This window comes from Pipistrellus hanaki (genome assembly GCF_964339955.1).
Source record: "Pipistrellus hanaki genome assembly, chromosome: X".
NCBI classification, from domain to species: Eukaryota; Metazoa; Chordata; class Mammalia; order Chiroptera; family Vespertilionidae; genus Pipistrellus; species Pipistrellus hanaki.
The window spans coordinates 5,932,643-5,947,664 of record NC_140524.1 but is presented as its reverse complement, the minus strand read 5'-3'; the positions used below and the strand labels follow the sequence as shown (position 1 = coordinate 5,947,664).

Sequence of the window (15,022 nt, the reverse complement as noted above, 5' to 3'; positions counted from 1 at the left end):
AGGCCATTTGTTATTACCTCTCTGCGTTTAGCTTCATTCTTCCTGTATTTGTTGAAGCAGTGGCACAGGATGTTCCCACAACAGCAAGCCACATGCACTAGAGGGCCCTCTTTGCCCAGGCTCAAGCCAGAAGACACTGCCAGCACCAACGTGATGGTTTTGATAATCAGAGTCCACTTACCCAAGTAGCCCCTAATAATAAAACCACTCAAGATAGTTTTTATCTGCAAGTCAAACACAGGGAGATTGGATATAGACTAAGCAACTAAACCAAGCTAAGCAGCAATAATCTGGACTTCATTATAGAAACTATATCTTTGGAACATATAAATGCTAGACCTACAGTGATCCTAGTCTGGGAAGGAGGCCAGGAACCCAAGAAAGTGAAAACTGTTCTTTCCATTTTCATGTTTCTTGTTTCTTTTTTGGCCGTGTGATAGCTGGGCAAGGGAGTATTGTAAGTATGAGAGCATGCATATGGAGAAGGGGAGGTGGAAACGGAAGGTATTTTCCTTACAGAATAATATAGCCTTGATTCCCTGCCAGAAAAAAAAAATTTGTAACTGTAACTTGGTCAGGAAACAAGAGAAGGGCGAGGTCATCTAGGTAACCTTAAATCTCAGTGGTTTCAATCACTGTCAAGCAATTGGAACCAAAAATAATTAGAAACAGGGTTTTAATCACCCTTTTTTCTAGCCCAAGTCAGACTGTAGGAAATACAGCCAAATAGTTTTATTTATTCTGCTGTAACAGAGTTGACAATACCACTACATTTTCAGGCCAGAATCTTGAGATCTACCCTGGGAAGCTTCTTGAGTAGGGAGTTGCAGAGGTCTTCAGGGGCCTCGCTCACCAGGAATCCACAGGAGGCTATGAGTCAACTCCATTTAATGTCCAGGTGGCTCAGGTGGGGAGGAAACTTAGGGAATACCTAGAGAGGCCCTAGATTGCATCAAGATCTAACTTTATTTAATATTCATATTGTTGTATACATATTAAAGGGTTTGAAAAAATAAAGGGTTTTAACCAAAAAGGAGTCATTATTTGTTACCATTTATAAGCCATTTTAGAGACTCACCTCGGGGATTCCGGAGCCACAGGCATAAGGTGCAAACACCTTGACAAGAGATACGGCAAGGAAGGCAAACAGTAGAGCCCAGAGGACGTACATGAAATAATTGACTATGTAAGCAAAGGCTCCCTAGAACAGGGAAAAAAGAAAAGTTTTGTTAGCTCAGACAGCCTCAGTAAGGCATGCAGCTCTTCTGAGTAATAGGTTTTCAGGAGAGGAAGTCAGAGAGAAAAAAAAACACATTAAACTGCTTAAGATGTTTCTTTCCTGATTATCAGCAAAGCTATTAAAAACACTGTCAGCCCATTTGCTATTTAAAATGAAGAGCTTGCTACACCCAAAGGAAACTGACAATGGCTTCTAAGGATAGACAAGAACAAGGGCAAGCAAATTCACTTTCTATATGAGTGGTTGGATAGGTTTTGTAGTCAATGGTACAGTTGACCCTTAAAGCAATGCTGGGTTAGAGATACTGACCCCTGAGCAATTAAAAATCCCCATATAACTTTTTTTTTAAATTTTTCAATTATAGTTTACATCAGTATTACTTTGTATTAGTTTCAGGTGTATAGCATAGCAGATAGAGAACCATATACACTACAAAGGGATCCCCCAATATTTCAAATTGCCCACCTGGCCCTATACATAGTTATTAGAATATTACTGACTATATTCTATATGCTGTAATTTCCATCCCTGCAACTATTCTGAAATTACCAATTTGTACTTCTTAATCCCTTCACCTTTTTCACCCAGTGGTCCCAACCCCTCTGGCAACTATCACTCTGTTCTCTGTATCTATGAGTCTGTTTCTATTTTGTTCATTAGATTCCCCATATAACTTTTATTTTTAGTTTTCTTATAAATATATTCTTCTTATGAATATATTTATCTTTTTTTTCCATTTTTTATTAAAGTATTATATGTGTATGTATCTTACCATTGTCCCCACCACCCACTCCCATACATGCCCTCACCCCCCAGTGTTTTGCGTCCATTGGTTATGCATACAACTCCTTCTGTTGATCTCTTATCTCCCCCAACTCTTCCTAACCTTTTCACTGTAATTTGACAGTCTGTTTGATGCTTTACTGCCTCTGTAACTATCTTTGTGTTCATCAGTTTATAAGGTTCTTTATTATCCACAAATGTGTGAGATCATGTGGTATTTTTCTTTCATTGACTGGCTTATTTCACTTAGCATAACTTTTGATTCCCCTAAACTTAACTACAGTTGGCCCTTCACATCCATGAATTAAACCAACTGAAAATAAAAAAACTATCTTTGATCTGCAGTTGGAAAACCACGGATGGTAATATGTAAATATTGTGTTCCATTTGTGGTTGGTTGAATTCATGGAGGTTTGAATCTATGAAGGAGAACACAAAGGGCTGATTATATTTAGTAGTATTGAAAAAAAATTCTGCATAAAACTGGACTCGCACAGTTCAAAACTGCGTTGTTCAAGGTCAACTGTAGCCCGGCAGCCTGGCTCAGTGGTTGAGGGTCGATCTATAAACCAGGAGCTCAGAGTTCAATTCCTGGTCAGGGCACATGCCCAGGTTGCAGGCTCAATCCCAGTAGGGGGCATGCAGAAGGCAGCCGATCAATGATTCTCTCTCATTGTTGATGTTTCTCTCTCCTTCTCCTTTCCTCTCTGGAATCAATAAAAAATATGTTTTTTTAAAAAGTCAACTTTATTAAGATTAATAACCCTTCTATTCAAATGGCTGAACTGGCTACACACTGAAGTTTGATTTGGCTCTAAAGTTTCATTAAATTCACCTTTCACAACCTACCTCGGTGTCAAATTCTCATAGGAGGTTACAGTGTCTAAAATTCATGGGTGTTTTTCTTAAAATACACAGTTATGTTCTGTAGAGAATGATCACAGAGTTGAGAGAATTTTGCTATGACAGATTCAGCAACAAGTTTATGTAGTAGAAGTTCCAGAGTCTGACCATAAAACAAAACCAGTAAAATGCCAGATATCCCAAAGAATAAAATGGCAATAGCTATTTTTTTAAATGGAGAAAAGAGGATAGAGATAATATACTTTTGAAACTACCCTATGATAACAAAGTCTGTGAAAAACTAAATCTAATTTTAACCACCAATAAGGAACTATCCACATTAAGGGCTTGCAAATAGTTATGTCCTATACAAAAACTATTTTGAACATAAGGAGCTTATGCATGCTGATAGACACATTAGAAGTTGAAATTCAATCAAATTACACAAAACACAAAACTCAATGAACTTTTGACTTTTCAAAACATAATAGTATTAAAATATTTGCTGACCTAGACAAGGAGGACCAAAATGGACAGGTTTTTTCTGAATTATAATTTTGACACAGGGTTTCCATTATCTTACTCCCTCAGAGAAACATAAAATTGCTCTCTCTTTGCCTTTGGAATGTAACTAGGGAAGAAGACTTCAGAAATTGGAAACAAAGAGGAAAGGGGGGAGAAAGGGAATGCAGCTGAAACTGGCTAGAGGCAGAGATCCAGAGGCCAAGTTCTTGGCAGGAGAACTCTTAAAACCCAGAAGACTTTTTCCCTAAGCAAGGATTTTGTTCACAAAGGAGAGCCAGATAAATTTTTCACTTGACAAATCTCAAGCTCCAGTTTGAAAGTTATAGTTGAAACACTTAAAAATATTCCCAGCTATAAAGGGGTAGCAGGGAAGTGCCCTGGGGTGATGCAACAATAGTTCCATATCTTGATTGTAGTAGTGGGTACATAAATCCATACATGTAATAAAATTGCAGAGGACTACACCTACACACACACACACACACACACACACACACGCACGCACATACACTGACTGGCCAGATTATTGTGATCTTTGAATGCATAATAATCTGGGCCCTCAAGGGGAAAAAAAAAAATTATATATATATATATATATATATATATATATATATATATATATATATATATATATAATTAAAGGCCCAGTATATGAATTCGTGCATGGGTGGGGTCCAGCCAGCCTGATCAGGGGAAGGGACATGGGCAATTGGCTGGCCTGCCTGCTGGTCGAACTCCTGGTCAAGGGGACAATTTGCATATTAGCCTTTTATTATATAGGATATACACTGAGTGGACAGATTATTATGTGTTCAGAGATCATAATAATCTGGCCATTCAGTGTATATATATGCATATAAAACAAAAGAAATAAGGTCTGTGGATAAGGGCTAGGTAAAAGGTAGGGGAGACCTCCTTATATACAGTTTTGCAACTTCCTGTGAATCTATACTTCAAAAATAAGTTTTCTAAAGCAAGGGAATTATACATACATAAGAAACAAACACACACACACACACACACACACACACACACACACCCTAAATTCTAGGGATTCTCAAATTTTTCTACCCAAGTACTCCTAATTTAAGAAAGTAAATAGAGATATCAGGGTAGGCGATGTGGGCACCCAGGAACAGAGCTGAAATAGAGATTGTTTTATCCTAACAAACATGAGGATTTTGTATTTCCATTTAATTTTTGAGAAAAAAAACCTGCCAAATATTTAGGAAAGACTGATATTCTGGGAAGGCACATAACATTTACCCTGTGGTTTCACCTACTCTCTGACACGCTGAGCCCAGTTTGAGAAGCTTATATTTAAACCCTCTCACACATAAAGTATATATTTACCACAGTTATTGAACTCTGTTCCCCAAACCAAAATATGCACAGCCATATATATTCACATAAACACTGTTATTTCTGACTTTACTATTCTCCTACACTTTTCCCCCTTGATTAACTCTGTGTGTGTGTGTGTGTGTGTGTGTGTGTGTGTGCACCCCACTTCAAATGTGGACAAAAGTAGATGGGGAGAAAGTATATGTAATACTTTCAACAATAAAGATTTAAAATAAAAAATAAATAAAATGTCACATGAACCTTAAAAAATAAAATATAAAAGTACAAGCAGCCCAGCCAGTGTAGCTCAGTGGTGGAGTGCCGACCTATGAACCAGGAGATCACGGTTCCATTCCCAGTCAGGGCACATGCCCGGGTTGTGGGCTCAACCCCAGTAAAGGATGTGCAGAAGGTGGCTGATAGATGATTCTCTTTCATCATTGATGCTACTGTCTCTCTTTCTCCCTCTCCCTTCCTCTCTAAAGTCAACAAAAATATATTAAAAATAAATAAGTAAAATAAAAGTAGAAACATATTTCCCAGTGTTATCCCCCTCACTTCACCAACAGAGCAGATGAGTAGTGAGCTGAGAGTACCTGCTTTAATTGGTAGAAGTCAGAGTGAAATTGGGAATTGAGAGTTGCTTTATTCAGTTTTATTTTTTGTGTGTTTTTTTTTTTTTTTTAGTAGAAAAGATCTAACTTACAACCAAGTGGTAATAGAAAGGCAAGGAACAGCAAAACAAAGTTAATACTTCTTTGAAAAATATAGGCTAGCAGAGAAGGACAAATGAAAATATTGACAATTTCAAAGTGGGACTAGGGCAAGTTTATTCCTGAGTTTCTGTTGTTTTGATATAGAATGTATTATAATTTTTTCATATTCAGAGTATAGGTTTTTACTTATATTAAGGATGTCATTAGAGCATTTTGAGCAGTGTACCATAGCATTTTTTTTGTTTTGTTTTGTTTTTTGTTTGTTTTTTTGATGTTGTAATGTAATGCTCAGGGAAAAAATACTTTTGGAATCTATATAATAAACATTTTTAGCCCAGTCCATCCTTTGTTAGATATTGTAGCTTTCCTGTTGGGTGGCTCTAACTTTTCTACTGAAATTATTAGAGAAAGATAAATTCAGTCACACTGTGTACTAAAACCAAGAAGAAGCAATAAGCTTGTTTAAAACAAGCAAAAATGTTAAGTAATTGTGTAAGCATCAAACGCTTCCACGTGCCAGAAGAGATGGAAATAGGACTGCACTTCAACCACAGAAAAAGGAAGCTGGCAGTGGTTCCCGTTTTCATGAAAAGGAAAACAAGGGGAGAGTCCACAGTTGCCATGAGTACAGTTAAGAAATGAAGGAAATGTAAGAATAAAAGTCAGTGTTTCCAAAATCCTCACTACATGTTACCTCTTCTGTGCTGATGAGAAGCTGAGACCAGCTATTCCACTTTGGGCATTTGTCTTTTTCTTCAAAGGTGACCTGATCGGAGTCCCAGCAACAGTGTTCATGGTTAAACCACAATCCTTCTGTGCATATACCTTCTTTTAAGTCTGTCATCCAATGAGCAGAGATGTCTATCAAGCCAGCTAGGGAACCTAATTAGAGGGGAAGGAAGGGAGGGCCACAAATTTTAGAGAAAATGACAGAAAAGGGATAAAAATAATGGACAAACATATACCTTTCCCCATTCCATCTGCAACTTCTTTCTGATTTTCTATTTGCTTGATTTTAACCTACTGTCTCTAATAGATTTCACCTATTATTAAATGTCTGTTCAAAAGGGAAAAACAAAATAAAACATTGTCTAAATTAAACACAGTGTCTAGAGAATTTCTACTGGTATATGTGGGAAACTTAAGGGAGAGCAAAGAGGTTGGGTAGGAGCAAGGAGAAAATGGATTTAACCTTCAGCTGATTTATATGGAAATATTCTGCTTTGGCCCTAGCTGGTTTGGTTCAGTGGATAGAGCACCAGCCTTCGGACTGAAGGGTCCCAGTTTCGATTTTGACCAAGGGCAAATGCCCAGGTTGTAGGCTCGATCCCCAGTTGGGGGCATGCATGAGACAGCCAGTCAATGATTCTCTCTCATCATTCTGTCTCCCTCTCCCTTCTTCTCTGAAATCAATAAAAATATATTTTTTTAAATTATAGTTTTAAAAAAAGATTCTGCTTTGACTTAAGAGTTAATGAATACTGCCGAAACTGTATTGGCTCAGTGGATAGAGCGTTGGCCTGTGGACTGAAAGGTCCTAGGTTCGATTTTGGTCAAGGGCATGTACCTTGGTTGTGGGCACATCCCCAGTAGGGGGTGTGCAAGAGGCAGCTGATCAATGACTCTCTCTCATCGATGTTTCTAACTCTCTATCCCTCTCTCTTCCTATCTGTAAAAAATCAATAAAATATATATATTTTTTAAAAAGAGTTAATACTGATCCATCAAGACAGTCAAGTTTATTAAAGATTATTTTATTCTCCCCGAAACCGGTTTGGCTCAGTGGATAGAGCATATGCCTGCGGACTGAGAGGTCCTGGGTTCGATTCCAGTCAAGGGCATGTACCTTGGTTGCGGGCACATCCCCAGTATGGGGTGTGCAAGAGGCAGCTGATTGATGTTTCTCTCTCATTGATATTTCTATCTATCCCTCTTTCTCCCTTCCTCTCTGTAAAAAAATCAATAAAATATATATATTTTTAAAAAGATTATTTTATTCACTATATGCGTAAGATTGAGAAAATTTGAACTGACCATATTAAAGAATATGATATGGTAAGTTATTTGAGTTGGCTTGGGGGAGAGGAACCAATGAAGGCTATGGGTGAAGAACTCAGTCTTGATAGTGATTTTGTCCCATGGACGAGGGAATTTGAGCAATGGGCAGGAAGGCATTCTAGGCTAAGGGAACTAAATTTATAAAAGCAGCCACATAGAAAGTTACATGAAGCTGTAGACATATTGAAGCCTCCTGAGCCTGGGACATAAACATTCTGAACTTTTCTTACTGAGAGGAGCAGACAATATTATATACATAGAAAAAATGTGAGAAAGTAAATAGTGAATGGAAAGTTAGGCACTATGGGCTAATAGACTGATAGGGTTCGGAGAGTTATAGTACTTTCAATTTTGGCCTTCTCTTCATTTCTGTCACCCAGATGAAGAAATTATGGCATAAAAAATTAAATGGTCTAGAATATAGCTTTAGGGAAATAGGAAAGACATCATAAAATTCACAGTCCCTGAATCCCCAGACTGTTCCTGCATTCAGACACACTGCTTCTATTTTAGCTCCCTAATGCTTAAAAACAAAATACCCTGTGTGTATGAGGGAAAGAAAAATATTTGCCTAGTGACAAGAAATATATTTTAAAAGTTGAGGATATTACATTTACATTCCAACAGTGTGGAGGCCATGTCATGTGTATGTTTTGGTAGGTGCTAAAAGTGTTAACACAGGTTATTTACATACTTGAATAACCTAGTCAAAGCTAACAGTTTGATACCTACTCTTGGTCACTCCAGCTCCCACCTTCTCTTCCTTCTAACTCTTATTGCACTTATTGCCTGGATTCTGAAAACTAACATAATGTTATAGAGTTTGGCTTTTTCTCTAGTCGTTTCATGCATGCATGTCTTTTCCTAACTAGCACAGGTACCCTCAATGCTGTCTTCCCTTCTACTTCTATTTCTTTTCCCAACCAGCTCCTTCTTCCCTGGTTACAAATTTCCTAAAATGCTTTCCCTTGTCCTTCTTACCACTTCAAGGTTTGTCCCTACTCTACTTCCAATGAACACCAAATATTTCCAAAACTTTCATACGGCTTGCCTTCCCTTCAACTCTGGCCCCTAATATTTGCCCAAGATGGTTTTTCAAGGTCATTGGTATTCTCTTAACTGCTAAACTATATAACCTTTTCTCAGTCCTCTTCTTTCTCTTCAGCGTCTCTGCAACATTGGGGCTACAGATCACTCAGTCTATCATTAGCCAGCTCTAAACTGACCAGACTGTGTTCTCTCTCCTGTGCAAGGCAGAAGGGGCACCATTAATACCCTAGACCACAGGGTGGCAAATTATGGTCTGAGAGTGAAACCTGCCTCTGTGTTTGCCAATAAAGTTTTTCTTGGTCACAGCCCCACTCATTTGTTTACCTAACATCTATGGCTGTTTCCATGCTACAGAAACCATTTGGCCCATAAATCCTAAAATATTTACTATCTGATCCTTTAAAGAAAATGTTTGCTGACCACCGCCCTAGATCATCTTTGAAAAGCCAGCTATGGATGAGACATTCCTCATTGCAGCAATAATCTCATACTCCATGGCTTATGCTTTATCTCTAGGTAACAGCAAAGTACTGTTAACAACTGGTCTCTGTGCTAAGCGCTATATGTGTTCTATCTCATTGAATCTCCACTTAACAAATGAGTAACAATAGATACTCATTATTCCCACTTTATGGATCAGTAAACGAACGTTTCCCAGGGTTCAAAAACTTGCCAAAAGTCCCAAAACTAGCAAGTTCTGAGGCTTGGATTCAAATCTAGGCAGCCACAAAGTACAGCCTGTGCTGTTAATTGCTATTTCATCTCATCCATCTCCAGGTTTCCCACTTAACATTCATTTTAACTCAGTATTCCAGATCTTCCTGCACCCATCTTTTAATTCCATAAGGCTACATCTCTTAGTATCTCTGCCAGGTATTCTTGACTTTCTGCTTCCTCCAGGGGAGGGGAAACCTGCTTGGGAACTTGCTTTAAAGCTGTATTTGCAATAGCAAGTGTAATATTACAAGTTAGATTGTATATTACTTGCAGTGGCTTGGGAGGTTGATGGAGATGATGGGGAAAGGTGGTAGCAACCCACTTCTCAGCCACCATGAAAGAATGAGATGATAAAGTCCTTCAGGATATGAGCCATGTCTTACATGTTTTTCTTTATTCCCAATTGAGAGAGTATATGTTTAAGAAATAGCTACAAAAATGCCTCAGGAAGTCCTCTTCTACATCTTCTCTCCTAAACCCCATGTACTATGTATTTTTAAAAAATCTGATTGCTTTCAACAGAAGGGATATTCCTCAAGATAAGCACTGAAAGGCCATGCTAACAGCATCTTAAAATGAATGTATCATTTTATGGTGTACAAATGCATTTATATGTAACTCCTCATTTAACATCATTTATTTACAGGAGATACAGGTCTTAGTATCCATTTGCCAAGGGGATATGAGCTTCCAAAAGATCCACCAGCAATTGCTTTCATGTAGGAGAATTGTAAAGCACAGCACTCAACTCAGGCCATGGCTTGGGGGGGGGGGGGGGCGCATACCAAAATTTTGTGAGATTTATTTAGAAAACTAAGTTTACCTTACCTGATAAAAGCCCAATAAGTAGCATCAACAACCAGCCAGAAAAAGCATCACTCACACTGTGAATTAAGGCCCATGTTGATTCTTTGCTTTTATTGGTAATCTAAGGAGAAATGAGAAAACATTGGTACATTCTACACACACAGTTGCTTTTTCACCTCCAAATATGCAATGGAGTAAATAAATGCAAAGACAAATATACTTATTGGGAATAGAAACAAATTTGGAGTTATTTCTCAAATAACTTTGGCTGACCCAACATAACCAAGAACTTAGAGGTTTATTGAACATTGACTACTGATCCCCACCACCGTCATCTACAATATCAAAATGCCTACAAGTATCTTATTCAGACCTTCCCCATTCAGCTGCTGATTTCTTAAAGCTTCAGTCTATTTTGCTTACTAAAGTGGTCTTTTTCCACCCTAGACATCAGATATTTCAAAGATGGTCTCCTGACTCATAGCAAATAGTTTGATTGTTTTTTAAACAATAAACAAACATAAGCTTGAGTGCTGAAAGTACAATCTGAGGTGTACTATTCAGAGCTATGCTTCAGGTCAGGCAAATCTTGATCAGGTCAGGCAAGACTTGATCCTCCAATACTAGATGATATTAGGAATGCATCTCTTTATTTTCAAAAACCTGCTGGGAATATCTGAGGCTATCAAGAGATACAGAAAGTTTTACCTTTGAGGCCCTATCCTTGTCAATTTAACCCTTCAGTGTCCACATTTCAAAACCAAGCATTGTGACAGCTTTGTCATTGGTAATTCCCCCTTGTCTGTACCTTTATTTCTTATCTTTGAAATTATGACTTAGCCACTCCAGCCACTCTATCTTTATCTACAGCAACATCACAAATAATTATAATAAATTATTATTTTAAAAACTTAAAGTAGTTAAAATTTTCATTTTGACCTATAATTTCAAGTTTCCAGTTCAGTAGTGAAAGTAGGTGAGGTGACATTTTCCCCTGTGACAATGTTTACATTGAACATTTCATAAACAAATTTTAATTTATTTTGAATTATTGGCATAATTTGTCTCAGATGCAACCATTTTAACATAATAGGAAATATGTTCTTATATCAAGAGATTACTTTTGCAATGTGAATAGCATTGGATATGCAACTGTTGAGAATTTGAACTCTGAATTACAGAGAACAGAAATTCAAAAGCCATACAATTCCAAATTTAAAGCCTACCTGATGAATTGATAAAATAAATAGAATACGAATGTGCTCCCAAATATCAGAAACCTTTTTTTTAATTTATCTTCATTGTTGAAAGTAATTACAGATGTCTCCTCCCCCCCCTCCCCACCACTATTGACCCTCTATAGTTTGTACCTTCCCTCCACCCCAGGTCTCCATCACACTATTGTCTGTGTCCATGGAGACATACATATATGTTCTTATAGAAATCACCCTTTTAAGTTAGGATAAGAAAACTCCTATGGGAGTTTTCAGTGGGATAATCAGTGGGATTATCACAAATCCAAGGATTACAAAGGAATTTCTCAAAACCTGTACTTGGGACAACCTGACTCCTGGGTTCTGGTGGTCAGGAGAACACCAATCAGGAACTGGGAAAGGCTTAAGAATGAAAATTGGCCCAGCCAGCATGGCTCAGTAGTTGAGTGTCAACTTATGAACCAAGAGGTCAGAATTCAATTCCATGTCCGGGTTGTGGGCTCCATCCCCAGTAGGGAGCATGCAGGAGGCAGCCAATCCATGACTCCATCTCATCGTTGATGTTTCTATCTCTCTCTCCCTCTCCCTTCTTCTCTGAAATCACTTTTTTTAAAAAAAAGAATGAAACATGATCTGCTTTGGAGATTTACTGAGAAAGAAATAATGAACTTGAGGCAGAATGGGGTCATCTTAAAAATTAAAAATTAAATTCAGAGTCAAAGCATAAGTAGTAAGAAGGAAAAAATAATAATACCTACTGGTGGTTGAAGAAATGTCTCCCCAGAGGATCATCTACTGAATCAGGGTCACTGGGGCTGGGGCCCTACCTTAATAGTAAGCTCTCCATGAGCTCCTGATACAAACTAGAGATTACGATTCCCTCACTTAAATGATACACAGCAACAAGTTCAAGGCAAATGACCTTGCTGGACTGCTCTGAAAAGTTTTCATCACACTTTGAAAAGTAGAGAAATTCTCGTCATATTCACAAGAAGCTGTCCTAGCCCTAAGTACCATCTATTATCTATCATGTTAAATCAATGCCCTTAATTTGAATTTGATTGGTCTTGTGGTATTGTTTGAGCCCAATACATAAATTTATTTTGGTTTTATGGTTGTACAAGCGCTATGAGCACAAAAAGTTTTTCTTGTATGCTTTAGTAAATACTAAAGCTCTGATATTTTTTTCTTTTATTTCTTTGAAAGGAACCCATTTATTTTTCTTAGTTCTAAAAATCCTGCTTCAAGGGGAAACCATAAAAGGGAGATGAAATGAGAAAGGAGGATCTTTGAATTTTATTTTGGTCACTCCCACCAAGTTTGGATAGGTATTTATACCCATTTTAGGCTGCAAAGATTCTTCTCAACCACTTACTATAAAAAGAAAAATCATCATTAAGCATAAATTCTTTTCAAAATCATATAAAGGCACATTAAAATAAAACTCTACATTGCCCATAGAAACCAGATTCAGCCACATCCAGGGCTGAAGGAATGACATATAAAGTATGTCTTCAATTTCTTACCCTGGTGTTTCCTAACACTAATGTACCATTTTTCACCTTACCTCTCGATGCCTATCCCGGTCTCGAGACTTCTCTCTCACCCAATCAATTGTATTGAAATCATCATAGGTCCCCACACCAGGGATTGGCTCCTCCAAGAAATCCATCATCCTAGTTGAAGAACCTATTCCTCCACCATTGTATGACTTGTCCTCTAGATTGAACAGAAAACAAGACATTAGTACTTCAGACATTCATCATTTTTAATATCTCTTTTCTGTGCACCAATAGGTGAGCTCTTAAACTATCAGAAGACTACAGTTAGGGTGTGCTGACAAAGCAATAAAATCAATCACCTGGTGAGAACTTCCATCACATTCAGAGGTTTCAATGGTCTAGGCACAAAATGAGTGTCTTCAGGCAGTGTAAATGGAAGGGGACAGATGAGAGTGGAAGTACAAAGGGAGAACTGACAGGAGTTGAAGTGCAGTGGGAAAGGATTTATGAAACAAAAGACGGAGCTTGGAGCAGCTGAAGTATTTCAGTTTCTGTTATGGAAGGGAGACAAAGGGGTCAAAGACCTTTGTAGACATATCACAGCAGAAAGCATTTTACATTTATGAGGCAATAATTCAATCGTGGGAGGTGGCTTTTGCCTGAATGGGGACTCCAAAGAAAGCATGTCAGCCTCTTCAAGCGTTAAGCTGGCTGGAATGTACATGCTTTCTTTCAATAGGTAGAAGACTTTGATCCCTGATGTAACAGGCTTGTAGAAACTTTTACTGAGTATATCAGAACAATCTAAGATTTATAAGTAGAGATTTAAAGATTTATAAGTAGGGCTCCGCAAAGATGCCCCTCCTTGGTCCTTCAATTGTTAAGAAACAAATCCGTTTTTCCAACACAGCCTTTTATCAGCTCTGCCTTTAGCATTTCTATCATAATTATTATGCAAATACTTTATCTTCTTTTCTGGACTAGAAGCTCTTTGAAGGCAGCCCTAGATCTGACTCATCATTGCCTTCTCCAGCATATATCATCTGCCCAAACCTTAATAAATATCAGCTAAACAAAAGTTTGTTTAATAAACAGTGGTAATAGGGGAGAAGTAGTCAAACTCAGAAGTTGTACTCATACAAGGTTACTTAGTATGGTTTAACAAACTTATTCAAAATATTTCCACAATCCTCTGGTGAAACAATATTTAGCTTTTAAACACAAAATGTAAAATAGTACTCAAGTATTTATGTAAATGAACTCTGAGGAAAAATGCAGAGTAATGCTATAATTGAACTCAGCCTGAGCTCACATTTGCAGCATCAACCTTGGCAGATCCAAAGCTTTATCTAGACTATTTGGTGATGAATCCCTCTGCAGAGAAAGTCGAAGTGGCCTGAACTGACCTCCCCACACACACACACACACACACACACACACACACACACACTCCTCTTATCCACAACCCCATTTTGACTCTAAACTTCTAACAGACAACTTCAGCACTCTGATGGGGTCAATTTGAATTAACACCCAAGCTACATCTGGTTTACAAATTGGAGTCTTCCAAATACCTAATTCAGCATATCTTTCACAAGCAACACACATATCTGAAAGAAAAAACTCTGCAGAATCTAAGTCATATTGAAGGTAAGGCTGGGGGTGGTGTTGGACTGGAGGAGATGAACAAGTTAATCTTAAAACCCTAATCAAAGTCCTTTCTCTATCTTCCAGCCTACCTGGCTGTAAAATGGTTGGCTGCTGAATCACCAGTCCAGCGTTTCCTATCATGTTAGTGGCATACTGATAAAGATCAGTGTTGGTGTGCTGTTTGCGAGCTTATAGGGAAATAGCCAGCTAAGAAATGAGGGCAGAAAGAAAATAAAGTATGTGAGGAGGGGGGAAAAAGACAAGCTGTTTCAATTCTCAAGACAAATGCTGACATGAACACAGGACACCAAAAAATCAGACATTTACTTTTTAAAGCAGGTTAATGCTTCAGTGGAATTTGCTCTGGTTGAAGAGTGTCCCTTTCAGGAGAAATTAAATAAGGATTTTGTGAAATTGATTTTTAAAAGCAATAGCTATCTAATGTTACACTATTAACAAATGAACCCCCCCGCCCCAGCTCAAAGGATATTAAGACAACAAGAAAATCTGCAACAGCTTCCTAACAGAAATGAAAGAATCCTCTTACATCACTAGGTAACATGAGCACTGCAT

The 15,022-nt window shown here is 37.9% G+C and overlaps 1 protein-coding gene across 4 annotated transcripts in view; it reads right to left on the bottom strand.

Annotated features, from left to right (window-relative positions):
* CLCN5 (chloride voltage-gated channel 5) overlaps nucleotides 1-15,022 on the bottom strand; it is a 144,843-nt gene that overhangs the window by 16,920 nt on the left and 112,901 nt on the right. For all 4 annotated transcript variants that reach the window (XM_084870961.1, XM_084870962.1, XM_084870960.1 and 1 more), the window contains 5 exons: nucleotides 12,865-13,016; nucleotides 10,105-10,204; nucleotides 6,146-6,333; nucleotides 1,079-1,201; nucleotides 18-224 (listed from right to left, as the gene is read on the bottom strand). In XM_084870961.1, coding sequence (XP_084727087.1) covers nucleotides 18-224; nucleotides 1,079-1,201; nucleotides 6,146-6,333; nucleotides 10,105-10,204; nucleotides 12,865-13,016 — 770 coding nt within the window. The remainder of the gene's footprint in view (nucleotides 1-17; nucleotides 225-1,078; nucleotides 1,202-6,145; nucleotides 6,334-10,104; nucleotides 10,205-12,864; nucleotides 13,017-15,022) is intronic.